This window comes from Aethalodelphis obliquidens, unplaced genomic scaffold, assembly GCF_003676395.1.
Source record: "Aethalodelphis obliquidens isolate GAN/ISIS:26980383/991018 unplaced genomic scaffold, ASM367639v1 scaffold2, whole genome shotgun sequence".
NCBI classification, from domain to species: Eukaryota; Metazoa; Chordata; class Mammalia; order Artiodactyla; family Delphinidae; genus Aethalodelphis; species Aethalodelphis obliquidens.
Window position 1 is genome coordinate 70,558,577 of NW_020837946.1, and position 16,771 is coordinate 70,575,347.

The 16,771-nt window shown below is 40.2% G+C and overlaps 1 protein-coding gene across 12 annotated transcripts in view; it reads left to right on the top strand.

Annotated features, from left to right (window-relative positions):
• Positions 1 to 386: 386 nt before the first annotated feature.
• RBMS1 (RNA binding motif single stranded interacting protein 1) overlaps positions 387 to 16,771 on the top strand; it is a 213,007-nt gene continuing 196,622 nt past the window's right edge. For 4 of the 12 annotated variants that reach the window (XM_027130122.1, XM_027130248.1, XM_027130133.1 and 1 more), the window contains exon 1: positions 387 to 877. In XM_027130122.1, the coding sequence (XP_026985923.1) occupies positions 803 to 877 (75 nt within the window). In that variant the 5' untranslated portion in view covers positions 387 to 802. The remainder of the gene's footprint in view (positions 878 to 16,771) is intronic. The other 8 variants (XM_027130141.1, XM_027130172.1, XM_027130182.1 and 5 more) reach the window with 5 other exon arrangements.

The window sequence follows — 16,771 nt, forward strand, 5'->3', positions numbered from 1 at the left end:
GGGGGCGGGAAGTGAGAGATGAATCAGATTTCCTCTTCTTTCCCCCTTACCTCCCCTCCCCCTTAAGGAGATAAAAACTCATGAAAGCAAACAAGGTGTCCACTCTGCAGTTCTTAAGTGCGTCCCCTCAAAGAAGGTGTCCACTCTGCAGTTCTTAAGCTGGGTCCCCCCCAATCTACCCCCCACCCTCCACCCCCAACACAAAGCGATTCGGGCTCCCAAGGCTTCTGCCCGTCAAGCCTGGGAGGTGAGGAGTGGTTAAAACTCAGCCCTCACCTCCAGCCGGTCCCGGCTCCGCGGCGCCCAAGCCCCGCCCCCGCCCGCCCTTCCCCCACGGCCTCGGCACGCCAGCCCCTCTCCCCTCTCCCAATCGGGCGCACCCACCCCAGATGCCGCCTGGCACCGAGCGCAGCCGCCGCCGCCGCCGCCGCAGCAGCAGCACTTTCCACTTGTATTGATCACCTCCCGGCCCCGCTGAGCCTGCTCGCCGCAGCGGAGCGCGGCCAGCGCGCCAGCCCTTGGGCAGCCCCGGAGCACTCGGGCTCCGGGAGGCAACTCCTTGCGAGCGCCCTGTCCGGGGTGCCCTCTGCGCTCTGCAGTGTCTTTCTCTCTGTCTGGGAGCAGAAGAAGGAGGAGGAGGAGAGGGAGGAGGAGGAGGAGGAGGAGGAGGAGGACGTCTGGTCCGGGCTGAGAGGTGGAGCAGCGGCAGCAGCCGCCGCCGGAAAGGGAGAGGCAGGAGAGACCGAGACTTGGAAACCCCAAAGTACCCGCGACCCTGCACGGCAGGCTCCCTTCCAGCTTCATGGGCAAAGTGTGGAAACAGCAGATGTACCCTCAGTACGCCACCTACTACTACCCCCAGTATCTTCAAGCGAAGGTAAAGGGGCGCCGGGGGCGGGGGGCGCCGGGGGCGCGCGCGGCTCCGGTCCGGGAGGGGCACGCGGCGAGCCCCCGCCGCCTCCGGTGGAGTTGATGGAAGGTTGCTAACTATAGCGCTGGCCTGGGCGAAGCCCGGCGGCGCGCGGGGCGGCGGCTGCCCGCGGAGCGGAGTGCTGGGATCGGGTTACAGAAAGCCGCGGGGGGAGAGACTAGACAGGAAAGAGCCGCCGGCCCCTTCCTGGCCCGGGAAGCGGGGAGGGTCGCGGGCCGAGCGGCGCCCCTCGCCGAGCCTTGGCTGCTCGGCCGCCGACGCCTGGGGCCCGCGGCAGCACCCGCTGGCGGCGCGGATCTTCGAGCCCTTCTCCTGGGCCTCGCCCGGCGAGCAGTAACTCTCGGCTTCCCTCGGAGTGCCGCGGAGCCTCCCGCCCCCCGGGGACGCCCCTCAGCCTCCCGCGCGCGAGACAACTGGGGCTCGAGGCTGGGGACGGGACTTTTTCCTCCCCGCCTCCGGCCCTGCGCGCCCGCCCCTCGCCTTGATCTTTGTGCGGTGTGGCACTTCACCTGGTTACTGATTTCTACTTTTACGCTGTTGTTTTGGGTAGAAAAGTGGTCAAAGTTCACTCAGCGTTCATTGATGTCCCTTTTAATCTTCCCTGTAGCTTCTGCAAAGGAGGGACAATGGGCAGATTTCGATGCAGAGAAAGAAGTGACTTAGTATTTAGTTTAGAGACATACTACCGTATATGTTTACCACAGATCGATTTCCAGTGGTGCTTTCTCAAAAACGGCCTTGGAGCACGCTTAGGTAACACAGCGGATGACATGTAGTCATACAAATTGCGACTGGCTTTCCAGGGACCCTGGGTACGTTGTTAGTGGGCCTATCCTATTTTGACAATAAGAATTTGATGCCTCCTGAACTCAGGAAAAAAAATATTGGGTCCGTGAAGAGTGAGGGTTTCACTGCTTTGGAAGCTTTTCCCCACAGTTTGGGAGGGCAAAAGTTGGATGCACCAGACTTCTTCAGCAATTAGCATCTCTTATCTTGACTCCTGGTGCCCTTCTAGATCACAAAAGATGCAGCCTCTGAACTTTCTTTGGGAGGTTGTAATCATGCCCTGCTTGCTGGCAGAGGGCATTTCTGGCCTGGTGCAGAGAATCTCTGATTCAACCTTGATAAGCTTTTCTTTCTTACAAGTGTGTGTGGTCCATGTTATATACCTACATCATAGTTTTGTATGTGTCCATGTAAAAAGGACACTTGTTAGCATAGAGACCTGAAATTTCTTAGCCCTCAAGGGCCTCATTTTCACCCCCCTCCCCATTTTCATTTCACTTTGGGTCGCCACAAAGTGGCAAGATGGTAGCAGCAAGGGTACCCATCATTCATTCTTGTGTGGTCGCTGCTGTATTTGTTTTCAGGGAGTGAAGGGAGGTACCCGTGTTTTGGTGAGCTACACTGTAAATATAAGTTGTTCAAAGAAATTTTGAAGTGTAATCAATGCTCTACCTTTTAGATATCATATATGTTTAATGCACTTGTTTAAATTATGCAGCATTGGGTACCTAAAGGACAGCCTATTCAACACTTAACTATATGAATAATAAATAACCTACACTCAGGTGAAAAAGAAAAAAAGGCCATGTTTCTACAGGCATATTCACCTTAGTAATTTTTATGTACCATTAGTAAGTTAGAAACCAAGTACGTAGCATTTAATATAGCTAATGCAATGCCATTTGGCTCTTTTTGCCCCGTAAATAATTGAAGAGAGAGACAAACGGCAAGAGCCTGCTCTAGTAATTAGGGTCGGATCCCAGAAAGCTTTAGGGCCCATTTTCTGAAAGTGTGCTTCCTGCATAAAGCATTTAATATTGATTTGTGTTACGGTAAATGACATTCTCAAAGCATATCTTGCTGTTTCTCCTATGAAATCTGAAATCCTATTATTCTGTATCTCTTTGTTTCCGGAGAAAGACACACATACTCACTTGACCTATATAACTTGGTATTAAAGTTTGATAATTAAATCTAAATTCCCTGTTGTAAAGTATCTTGATTGTCTCAGGAAGAGGCATCTCCTAAAATGTAAAGCGACTAGATGCAGATTTTAGGTAGCATAGTTCAGAACACATAGCCCTTTTTGTCTCCCGTATCTCATCTATCTCTTGGTCACATGGTATTGTGAGTCATTAAAAAAAATAGAGACCTGATTTGATTTGTAGTCAGTTTAAAAACAAGTGTTACCTAATCTACCTAAAGAGTTAGTAAACTGACGTAGAATCTGTTGTCTACAGTGACGATCCTTGCCTCTGTGTGTGTGTATTTTAACCTTCCTGAAATATGGGATAGAAAACATCACTGTTTAAAGTACAGTGATGTGTTTGCTAGACAGAGTTGTTTTGAAACTTCTGTGTGGAAGCTCTATCAAAAACTGAGGGATGGCACGATCGTTTACCAAGTGATATTTGACTTAAACTTGTGATCCAGAGATGGATGTGTTTTGAATGGAAAAAGAATAAACGGGTGGGATTTCTTTTCATTAGAAGGAATAGACACCAATGAAAATGGCACTTGAAAATGAGTTTTGTTGCCATGCCGTAAAAAGTTAACATATGTCAAATCATTCTTCGTATGTTAGTCATCCAGAGTCTTTTCAGAAAAATGTAGTAATTTTTCTCTATAAAAATATATTAGTTACTTCTGCATTCTGCTAACAGTCAACAACCAATGGAGCCTGTGGAGCTGGATTACAGTGTGTGACCATATTGGTATGCTTTGTGCTTTGACAGAAAAAGATAATTATTAGAAAAAGTAATACAGCTGAATTAGCCATAAAGTAAAGTTGAGGATGTTATAGAAAGGCAGGACATGGGTGGAAATGAAGGAGACTGCGAAATTTTTATAATGCCTTAGCGTAGAGTAACAGAGATTGCAAGTAACCTGATTTTACACGCTTGTTGAGTTTTTTTGTATTTCTCCGTTAAGGGTGGTCTTATCACAGCAGGGTTCTCTTTATCACCTGACACATTCATTCTAAGATACAGGTTGATGTAGCTTCATAAATATAAGCACGTATTGTTCTAAAGGATTTTCTAAATTATTAAGTGACTTATGCCATATTACTAAAAATTAAATTTGGTATCTACTTTTCAGATACACAGGAAAAATTCTGGTAACGTAACATTTTAATTAACATTTTGTGTGTAGACATTTTCACTTATTGCAAGGCAACCCTTGAATTCTGTTCGTTTCAAAGATATCATGATGTACATTACTGCCAATATGTGTATGCAAATATTTATGGACATCGAAATACTTATTCTAGTTCTTCTGAAGAAAGGGAAGTACAAAATGTTCTTTACATGGCTAGCTAATATTTCATACCAGCTACAAGCAGTTTGACACATTTGTGTCTTTATTCATAGTTATATTGTTTTGTGTACTAAAGAAATGTTCTACACTAGAGAAATGTTTGTTTCTAAAACAAATGTTTGTTTAAAAGCTATTTTTGTATAAGTGTATGCCAAAGAACATACCTGAACCTAGCTTCAAAATCTGAAAAATAATGAGTAATATAATTTGGTATTCTATTAATGAAGCTACTAGAAAAAAAGCAGCTTTTCTGAATTGAATTTTTGGGTGCATTAACATTTTGTTGAATTCCTTAACTTTTCCTTAGTCATAGTCAAATGAATATTGTATCAGTCTGTTTCTCCAGGAATGAGAGATCATGATTTGATACGTGGAACTACTGAGTAGATTAAGGTGACTTGGAGGTACAGTGGCATGATATTAAAACTTGGGTTGCTCTGTGTCTTGAGAAGTAAGTACGTTTGTGAGATGAATAAAGTTTGCTTAAATGCATCAATACAGTAATACAATATTTTACGTGATGAATACACCTTATTTCCTTAAGTGAGCGGGGTATCGTGGCTATCTGGAAGTGGTGTTGGAAGGCTCAAGAGCACGGAAATGCTAAAATCAAGATGCATTATGATGAAATATTGTAGCACCCTTCCCCTCGGACAGCCATTTCTTTTGAATTTCCATAATGCATCTTATTTTTTTATATGTTGGGAGACAAATCTTATGCTCCTAGAATGGAACAGGGAAAGATAAGTGAAGAGAAGTAGGAAAGTATTCAGTCATTTAGTATCAGTATAACTAGCTATACCTTACATGTTTGGCAATCTTGGCTTCGAATTTAAATTCAAATATGGGCAATTTCCATGTAATACACTTTCAGGAAAAACATTTTTTTAAGCTTTACTGATATATCTCTCAGACTTTGTATTTTGCTTAACGGTTTTTTGGAACTTTTAAATTACCCCAGCTTACTTAATGAGTACTGAAATTTTAATAAGTCGTAGGTCTTTACACTAAAGACAAAGGGACCTTTTTCCCTTTTCTTTTTACTAAAGAGGGAGTTGCCAGGAAATAAAATTCTTTTTTTTTCCCTATGTCTGCTTAACCAATAAAAATCATGTGAGGAAGATCTAGAATGGAGATAAAAATGATATGGACACCTAAATGTTGTTCATTCTTTTTAAAGATGAAGAATTTCTTGCCTAGTTTGTTTTTTATTGGATGCTCAGTTCCCTAAAGTTTATTTTCCCCAAGCATGGTGTCCTTATCCCATACTAAGTCTCTCTTCAAAGGCTATCAGCCCTCCCTATTTCCTTGCTTGATTTGCAGAACAGTAGGTGCTAAATAAATGCTTGTTAGTGACTATTATTATTCTGAATAAGTACATGCAAAATTTTTTTAGACAAGAAAAAAATTATAGACCAAAATCTACAAATATAATAACTCAGCCTGATTTTCTAATGAAATCTCAATATAGTTTGATTTGAACGTTAATTTATTTTGTTCCTATAATGAAAACTTCAAACATTTTATGAAGTGAGTAAGATCCCTAAGATGAATCACATATCAATTGATCCGTGTTTCATTTATGGAATCAAAAGTGCCTTTTTTTTTGGCAGTCTTTATTAAAGAATATGGTGCCAGAAAAAACAACTCATAGTATTATATCAAAGAGGGAAATGTTACATGTGATGAATTGGTGACTCAGCCTGTCTTTGCCTCTTATTACTGGCCCCCACCAACAGGATTCAAACTTTTTTCTGCTTAATTTTCAAGAAAATCCTTATTTTTCAGAGTATTTCAGATGTGGTAAAAACATTTATTCATTTCATGGTTAATAACTAAAACATAAACTAGCATTAAGGTGTTCAGAATTATAATTATCTCTGTTACTGAGTGTTGTATAACCCTAATATGACATTCAGCCACCTAGCTTTTTATCTCATTCATTGGGTATTATAGGAATAAGCAGGAACATATCCAGTTGTTCTTAAGTGGAAGTGTTTTATTCAATGTAACATCGCTTATTTTAAAGAAAGTGTAGTAATGATATGTCAGTGATTTAAATGCAGTGCCGTAATATTTGGTACAAAACTAAACCATATATTCAAAATTGAACATTGGGCTTGGGGATGTTATGTGGAATGAATGTAAATGTTCTGGTTTCTCTGCTGTATCATTTTAACGAGTAAGTAGTAAAACCTGGTGGAACTCGGCTATTCCTCGGGAGAAGCAGCACTTGGATGATACAGACATTTACCACCGGGAGTTTCGTCAGATGGTACACAGCAAAATGTCTTCTTACATTGTGTGTGTCAAACACACGTGCAAATTTGAGCATGCACACAAATTTGATAACAGAAACCAAATAATTTCTTAATCAGGTAGAAATGTGGGGAAAAGTGTAAAGAGAATGGTGACAGCCAAGCCAGCAAGCTAAATGTGTTTCTCACATATTTGAATTCCTTATTTTTGCTTAATGCATCTAGTCTCCTTAACATAATTATATGAATATTTAAAATTTTCAAACAAACATTGGAAAATAAGTGTGTCAAAGATGGTGAGAGAGAAAAAGGGGGCAGAAATCAACATCTAGACCTCCTAGAGGAGAAAATGTTCAGTCTAAAACTGAACATTGTCATTCCCCATACATTGTCTTTTAGCTAATTCTTAAATGGATGCATTTACCATTTTAGAGGATGGAAAACAGTCTTCTGGATGACAGATATGAAAACCTAGATTCTAAAAGAGAGATTAGATGCTTATATCAACAGCTAACTTACTTATAAAAACACACAAAATCAATGTCTGGTGGATGATTGCCTACCATGGCTGTAAATAACATCTGTATTCTGGAATTAGGCTAAATTTTAATCTGGTGTTTGTGGGAAATTGCTGAGGCTCATGAAGGGCTAAAATACTAACTAGGCGATCGTATTTCCTTAGTGACCCCAGAGCACCATTCTCTGCACTTGATATTAAGAAAGGTTAGGGAGTGTAATATCTGGTCCCTGCTCTCCAGCTGCCAGGGAAGACAGAATAGACACAATTCAAGACATAAGCAAAGAATATCTACAAAACAGTACACCCAGGAAGGCAGCATACCAACCAAGGGTCTGAGTGACAGGAAGGCACTCAGATCTATATGTGGGATGAAAAACAGTGCCATGTGTACTGTGAGAAAAAGTAAAGTGCTAATAAAAGTTCCAGTAAACCTGGGAATTTTAGAAAGAATTGGGCTTTAGATGAATGAATGAAAATTTCTTGGAATGATAATCACCATTGTTTTGTATATTTTCTGCTCTATAATCCTTTTATGACTACTTAGAACTTTAAAGAATATCACCTTTTTGTACTTCATGTTAACTCCTTTTCCTCAAAGTTTCATATACAATTACCTTATTTTACATTATTATTTTTCCAGTTTTATGCTTATAAGTGTGCTATTAAACCCACCTATTAGAGTTGTGACAGGCCGAGAATATAATCCTTAAATGATGACATAATGGTTATATAGAAGTATTACATTTATTGTTTAAACCATTTGAAGTGATGTTTATTTCTCCTAATTTATTAGTTTTCTTTGGAGTTTCGTTATATTGCTAATTACATCTTTGTGTGCCTGCAATCTACATCTTGATGATGTGTCTATTGTGAGCTAGCATTTCTTCAGGAAAAAACAGATTTTTTTATTATTCCTGATCTTTCATGGTTATAGCTTTTTATTCTCTTTATTTGGTCATTATCTAGCTTTAATTCTTTTAAAGTAAGCTGTTTACTCTGCAATGGAGCTAAGTCCTTCAGGAGTCATATTATCCTCTGGCCTCAGTGTGAGACACAGAACCCATCCCTCTGGCTACCCATTGAACAACAAGTGCTATTGGGCTGCTGGGTCCAGAAAAAGAGCAATTTCAGGGAAGGTTTTCGTGCAACAAAACTAGATCATTTCATTGATATGATAAATAATTTTTACTGATCTTGAAGGAAAAATGCATCATCTTCCCAGCTGTGCAAGTGGGTGGGCCTTCTTTACATGATACTAGTATTGTTTTTTATAAGTTGAAAAATTTACTAATAAGAATGGGCAGAATTAGATGGATACATCATGGAATTCTGTGCTTTTTCTAAACTTGAGTTTCTTGGGGCGGGGAATCAAAGTTGCCGAAAAAGAATTTTAGATTATAAACTTACATTTCCATTATACTTAAGCCCCTCAAATGACGCTATACTATTTCCCCTGTTTAACACTTTTTAAACATGATGATTTTGAGACTTATAATTGGGAGTATGTTTGTGCTGGAAAACCGCTTAAACCCTTCCTCACCTGTAGAATAGCAATGAAATATTTTCGCAGTTTGAAATAAAGTCTCAGATAAAATATTTGGTTACAAGGAAAAGTAAATCATATCAGAAATTTGTAATACCACCAACTTTACCCTTGTCTTCTCAACAATAACTTGGATTCATCACCAAACAGGTTTTTGACAAATGCAGACACTTACAGAAAGAAAAATTTGCCAGTTTTTATTTTCAGGTCATTAACTGAAATACTCCCCAGACCCTCTCTGCTTCCTACAGAGCACAGCTTTGATTAATTGCATTGCTTTAAAAATGGAAGCCTTAAAAAAAAAAATTGCTAATCTCAGTTCTTAGGTTTTATTCTACATGATTATTTGCATACCTTTATTAACAACAACAACACAGAAAGAACTGGCTAGCGGAGAAACTTCTATAGCTGAAATTCTATAGCTGGGCAAATGATATTTTTTAGAGCGCTATGTGATTTGTTCTGTGACTGGGTATACCTTATCTTACAAGCGAATTGTGTTTCCAACAGGTTTTGTTCCAGAAAGTTCACTTATCAATTATTTAGAACTTGAAACTCATCTAGTATATTTCACATATAAATTGTTATCTTTAATGATAGGGTCTCCAGCCAACCCATAAGAGCCTGTGAAAGTAACCCAGTTTATAATTCACATACACTTGTTCTGTACTGGTCCTACCGTAGAACCAAATCATCACATGGGGACAATGTTTCTTGGAGGAGGGGGGTGAGTATTCAGAGTTGGAATTCGGGGAACCCATCTTGGCCCCCTTTAGGGGACTGAGGAGTTTTCCCTAACTCACCTGAGGGGCAGTGGGAAGACGAGTTCCCTTAGTCCCTCAGAAGGGGCTTTGAGCTTCTAGGACTGGGGACCGGGTTTCAAGAAGAGATGGGAGGTGTGGCTTGTGGAGTCACGTGGGTCAGGGATTTGCGAAGCTGGGAGTTGTGGGTTCAGGAGCTTCTCGCTGAGTTAAGGCCCTGGGAGACGTCCTCGCTCCTCGCTCCTGAGACTAGCTCCCTGCTTACTTTTCTTTCCCTGTGTTGGCCTCACTGATAATCTCTTGTTCCCTTTCCTCCTAGCCCACCCTCAATTTTCATAAAGCAGTCCCCGGCTATCTAAGAAGTAGGGCTTTTCATCCCTAGCTCATCACTGACTAGATTACTACAGCCTCACAAGCTTTCCTTCTCTTCTCTAGCACGGAATCAAGCAAACAGCTCTTGAGCCTGGTAACAAGAAGGATATCAAAAGACAGAGAAAACATTGTCCAATACTATCACTTCTCTTATTTTCACCAAGTCCTGGTCCAACAATGGTTCATAACTCTTAGGGGAACCTCAAACCTTGAGAATCTGAAGGTGGCACATTCCCATTAACCTCAGATTTTTACTGAGACTCAGCCTGTAGAGCACAGGTTAAGAATCCTACCCTGAAAGGAGGGCAAAAATGGAACCAGCCTATGTTTTAGAACACAGCTCAGACCATAGATCCCTTGGTATTTTGTTTCTGGATTGCGGCTTGACTCTGGGGTGAAGAGCTAGACAAAGCCCAAGGGCCTGCAAAGGAGGAATGGCAAGGGTCCAGGGGGTTGGGCAATCTCAAAGCGTGCTTCCTCTTTCCCGTCTCCTTTTCCGCCACTCCTTCCTTCCCCTTTCTCCTCCATTCCTGCTTCTACCTTTTCTTCTTGCGCAGTAACAGTAGTGCCACTGTGGACTGGCTTCTGGCCAGCTACACGTGTGTGTGCCTAGTGGTGAATCTGCCAGGGTGACGGCTGCATACAAGCTAGTCCCACTGCGTCTGCCCAAGTCAGGGACCAAGTGGGTCTGACTTAATTTGGCTAAAAAAAAACTTTGCTACCTCTTAATGCTACAGATTATGATTAAGAATTTGCTAATTACAGTTCCCTCTTTGAATGGGATTTTCTTTCTGATTCCTTATCCAATTTTATATGGAAAATTTAAATAAAATTGTATTTGGTAATGTATAAGTGTTACAGAAGCACAGGCATGATGTAATACTTTGAACAAAAGAGAATATAATTAGCATAATAAAAAGTGTTTTGATGCCAAATGTGGGCTCTTAATGAGATTGGAACTTTAAATATGACATAGTGAAATGGTAAGCTGCATACAATTTTTCTGTACCCATAATAACATTTAAAATCATATGTAACCATTTTTTTCTGTTTCTTGAATATTTCACACAACTATTCTTTAAAAATAACCACGAAATATTGTGTTTTTCTGATTGGCAAAAGACTAAAAAAAGGTGTGTTTCTTACTTGGTAGTAGTTCCTCAGATTTTAATTTTAATAGCAAACATCTTAAATGTTGATTTCGATTGCTTTTTTTAAAGAGTAGATTATATCTTAACGTATAAATAGGATTTCAAATGACAGTGTTCTTTTCTACCCCTCTATCTCTGTCACCAAATTCAAATTCATGTCTCAGCAGTTCGGGATGTTCTTCGGTGCATATCCTTTGAGCCTTCAAAATTTGATTTGACTGTGTGTTCTGACGATAGCTTGTTCAGATAAGCACACGGTGATCGTCATCTGTGTGTCTGGGCCCTAATGAACATCTGCTTTCTAGGGCGCCACAGGAGCACCTTTCTTTGTTTCCTCTTCCTTTGCCTTTTTGATTTGAATCTTGTTAAACCCTGCAAATGGGGTTGTTTTTCAGTATGCAAATACTCCCATCTCCCTTTTTGGAAAAGAAAAAAAAAGCGCCAGATATTTTAAACATGAACGCGTTGGGAATTTAAAAGGAGTCTGCAGGAAGCAAGTGCACAACTATAGTTCTACTCTTGACCACTCAGACATGTTGTACTAAAATCATCTAGCTGAGATCATAGAGTTGGAGCTACCTGGTGGGCAATTTAATTAAATTCAACAAACACTGAGCAGGCATTGTATTAGGCCCTGGAAGGTGCAAATATGTAAATGAGGCATGATTCCTGCCATTGTGGAACACGAGATAATTTTATTTACTTGTTTATTTAAAGTTTTTATTTTAGGTAGAACATATATATAGTATAGCGCACACATTTTAAATATGTAGATTGTTATGCTCATGTACTGGCCACCCAGGTCACTCTATGACATTTCCAGCACCCAGAAAGCACCCTCATGCCCCTTCTCACAGTTTCCTCCCCAGAGGTATCCGCTAGTCTTACTTCTATCTTTGTAGATTGGTTTTGCCTATTCTTGTACTTCATAAAAATGAAGTCCTGGGCTTCCCTGGTGGCGCAGTGGTTGAGAGTCCGCCTGCCGATGCAGGGGACACGGGTTCGTGCCCCGGTCCGGGAAGATCCCACATGGCGCGGAGCAGCTGGGCCCGTGAGCCATGGCCGCTGAGCCTGCGCGTCCGGAGCCTGTGCTCCGCAACGGGAGAGGCCACAACAGGGAGAGGCCCGTGTACCGCAAAAAAAAAAAAAAAAAATGTCCTGTCGTATGTATCCTTTTGTGTCTGGCCTCCTTAGCTCATCGACGTTTTGGTTTGATTCATCCATGTTCTTATGTGTAGCAGTCGATTCTTTTTTTAATGCTATGTAGTATTCTATTAGAGAATATATCATGATTCATTTATCTGTTCTATTAATGGGCATTTGGATTATTTCAATTTGGAGCTGTTATGAATAAAATTGCTGTAATTATTCTTGTTCACACCATTTGGTCAACATATGCATTTAGTCATAAGAGAGGAACTGGTAGGTCACATGATATGTGTATGTTCATCTAAAATGGTAGATATTACCATTTTCTAGTCCTACTGGCAAAGTGTGAGAAAGCTATTTGCTCTGTATGTCACTAACACTTGGTATTGTCGGTCTTTTTAATTTTAGCCCTTCTGGTGGGTGGTATCTCATTATGGTTTTAATTTGCATTTCCCTGATTATTAATGATGTTGAGCACTTTTTCATATATTTATTGGCCAATTGGATCTCCTCTTTCGTGAAGTGTCTTTCAGATATTTTGCTCACTTCTTAAACATAACAGCTTTATTGAATATAATTCACATAACATAAAACTCAACCTTTTGCTCGCTTTTTTAAAAAATATCTTTATTGGAGTATAATTGCTTTACAATGGTATGTTAGCTTCTGCTTTATAATAAAGTAAATCAGCTATGCATATACCTATAGCCCCATATCCCCTCCCTCTTGCATCTCCCTCCCACCCTCCCTATCCCACCCCTCTAGGTGGTCACAAAGCACCGAGCTGATCTTCCTTTGCTATGCGGCTGCTTCCCACTAGCTATCTATTTTACATTTAGTAGTATATATAAGTCCATGCACTCTCTCACTTCGTCCCAGCTTACCCTTCCCCCTCCCCTCAAGTCTATTCTCTATGTCTGTGTCTTTATTCCTATCCTGCCCCTAGGTTCTTCAGAACCTTTTTTTTTTTTTTTTTAGATTCCATGTATATGTGTTAGCATACAGTATTTGTTTTTCTCTTTCTGACTTACTTCACTCTGTGTGACAGACTCTAAGTCCATCCACCTCACTCCAAATAACTCAATTTCGTTTCTTTTTATGGCTGAGTAATATTCCATCATATATATGTGCCACATCTTCTTTATCCATTCATCTGTCAATGGACACTTAGGTTGCTTCCATGTCCTGGCTATTGTAAATAGAGCTGCAGTGAATATTTCGGTACATGACTCTTTGAATTATGGTTTTCTCAGGGTATATGCCCAGTAGTGGGGTTGCTGGGTCACATGATAGTTCTATTTTTAGTTTTTTAAGGAACCTCCATACTGTTCTCCATAGTGGCTGTATCAATTTACATTCCCACCAACAGTGCAAGAGGGTTCCCTTTCTTGCTTTTTATATGGGGTTGTCCTTTTTATTGGTTGTAGGTTTTTAAATAAAGTCTGGATACAAATCGTTCATCAGATATATATGTGTGAGGGTATCTCCTCCCAGTTTTCAGTTTTCCCTTTCATTATCTGATTACTATCTTTTAATAAATAAAGTTCTTAATTTTAATGAAGTTCAGTTTATGATTTATGTTCACCACTTTTTGTGTCTGTTTTAGAAATCATTGCTTACTTTAAGGTCATGAAATTATATTCCTATATTTTCTTCCAGGAGCTGTATTTTATCTTTCACATTTAGCTCTGCAATCCATTTCTAATTAATTTTTGTGTTTGTGGATAGGGTCAAGATTCATTTCCCTCCCATATGAATATCTAACTGATCCAGCAGCATTTATTGAAAAGACATTTTCGTTTTCCCCTTTGAAGTTCAGTGCCGTCTTTGTTGTAAATCAGGTGACCACATTTACGTGTTTCTTTTTCTGGACTTTTTGTTTGGCTCTCTATGTATTCTTGTGTCAATACTACCTGGTCTTAATTACCAGAGCAATATATTAACTGTGTATTCTTCAAAGTGGCCTTAACTATTCTAGATCTTCTACCTTTTAAAATAAATTTTAGAATAAGCTTATCAATTTTCATAAAAAAAGAAATCTGATAGAATTTTTATTGGACTGACATTAAGTCTATACATCAATATCGGGAGAAATGATATCTTCCAGTCCTTCTTAATCCTCAGCAATTAAGTCAAGTTTGGGGTTTGAGTGGGGGTGGTGGTGGTAATTATTACATCACAAGTACATTTGGCAAAATCAGTTCTGATTTTCGAAAGATTTATCCAAATATATCATCTTTTTAATGTTACTCATTTATTAGAAAGATCCTTTATCCTATGATTTGCTTAAACCCTTAAATAAATTGCACTTTAAAGGATTATAAATAATCCATCTAAAAATTCAAGTTACACACCTCAGTGTTGGTTACTATGCAGAGAGAATGTCATTGTATATAGTTTCATGTAATCTGTAAGAAGGCTATCTCTTCTTATTTATTTATGAACTTACCACTTTTAAGTAACTGATAATAAAACACAATGGAAAATTATTGTTTTAAATGCTTATTTCTTAAATACAGCCAATGATTTCTTCAAAATTTATAGTATGATAGTTGGCACAGACTCTAAGAAAATAATTCTTTTGAAGGGTGAGAGAGAATATTCATTATCAGGTAAAAATTAATTTTGAAAAGTAGCTTATAACTGAAACTTCCCCCTTAAGAACAGATGCCATGCTTTTTGATTTTTCTTGAATGCATCTCAAAATGTAACTGTTTCTCCTTTATATTCTTTATTCTCCCTTTGAGGCTTCGTTTATTTGATGAAGTGTCATCCAATCACCTTGTCTGATATAAGCATGATAATCAGCTGAAAATTAGTTTGTGTTTGGAGAATTTACTAACATCCCCTGTGATTTTTTTTTTTTTTTAAATATACCCTGGATATTGTGAAAACAAAGTCTGGGAATAGCTGTGCTTAGAAAGCAATAGGACATGCTGCCCTATGGGCTTCTGTTCCTTCAAACTTTTTCTTAGATGCTCTAGAAATGTCATATATATATTTTTCATGCTTTATATTTAAGGTTTTTAAGCTTTGATTACTGCCGACTTCAGCCAGCCAAAAACAACTACGTAGAACTTTCAAAGCTTATTAGTTCTGGCTAGGTTAGCTTGGGTTGAGTAGGAGGTTGAACAGGTGACTTCTGAAGTCCCTTTCAACTCTAAATTTTATGATTCTGGTAATGTATAACATCCAAGAATCACAGAATGTTAGAACTAGAAGGAACTTGAAGATAATCTGATCCAAGCCACTCACTTTCCAGATGAGGAAAGCTACCCAAAGTGAAGAGACAGGAGTAGAGTTCCAGAGCCAGGGGTGGGGGGGCGTGGGGGGAGGGGGAGGGGGAGTGACAGGAGGGCCAGACCTCACATGACTGGCCAGTGCTGTGATCTGAAGGAGGGAAGGAAGGAAGAAGGCAGGCCACACACAACTTTAGCAGCTATTCTAGGAAACTTATCAGAGGTTGGACTGGGGTGTGAATGGGGCCAGCATCACCAGCTGGTTTCTGACTGGAAACCAATCGTGGTCACCCTGCTGGCCAGACTCCTGCGCTTCCTTCCCCGAGCGCGGCCCCTTCTCCTGGTTTGCCACAACAGTGTCCAGATCTGATTCTGCTTTGTTCTGTTTTTAACCCTACAGGTTAGCTGGGTAGTGCTACCGTAGCTGGGCCCTGCTCATCCTCCATGGCTTCTGGCCCATTCAAGGCCTTGTCTCCTTCTGGATTCTTCCTTTACCACATTGCTAAGGGTCTTTGTTTTCATAGCCCTGGGTCTGGGGCCAAAACCCTCTCACTTTTTCAGCACGCCTGGAGCCTTCCCACACTAGAAGGGTACACTCCAATCTACTTCATTCTCGCTAAACTTTCTCTGTCCTGCCATCACTACCTGCTGTAACCTGTTTGGTCACCAAAACAACAACAGTACAACCCAGAGAGGCTCTGATTAAGCACCTCCTTTCTTTGTCGAAGCCAACCCTCTCATTCAGCACTCTGATGGGAACCACTTTCTTCCTAATGCCAAGCACTCCATGTTAGTCTCTAGTATCTCTTGTTTTTTTCATGAGTTGTTTGAACATAGTTGACAGCCTTCTGCATTTATATAGGATCAGGTTTCAGGAGCTGCCTTTTAGTCAATTACGTGGAAGACCTCAGAGAAAGAAAACACACAGTAGGAGGCATCAACAGGTCCATTGTGCTACTTGGATACAGCTTTTCCCTCGTGCTGTTTGGATCATATACTCATTAAATACATTAGCTGGAAAGAACCTGCCTGGCCATGTGCCTCCCTTTAGGGAAATCAAATACAGGAGAAATTGGGATCTAGTAAGCAAATAAGAGAGCATGATTTTCCCACAGTTTACAAAACGTTCTCCAGTGAAAATGCCTCCCTAAGTTCATTCACATATTTCTAAGTCTTTGACAGAAAGTATAATTTAAAGTTGAGCCATCAGGAGCCATGGCCTATTAAAGAGTAATTAGATATTAAGAGAAATAGTTTGTGAAATAATTTCTTAAGTCAGTTGGAAAGGGTGAGTTTATTTTGTCATATTAGATTTACGACCAACTTCTGAGGAATGCGTGATTGAGCAGAGGTACAGCTGTAGTAGCCTTTTGTGTTTGTTTTGTTTTGCAGTGCTGATTGGTTCAAACCTTTTGGTTTTCCTCCTACTAGTGTGTGTAATCATGACTGGTAAACTCTGGAAGCCATGCCATGCACAGAAGGAAATGACAGAAAGGCCTGTGGGTGATTTAAAATCATCATAT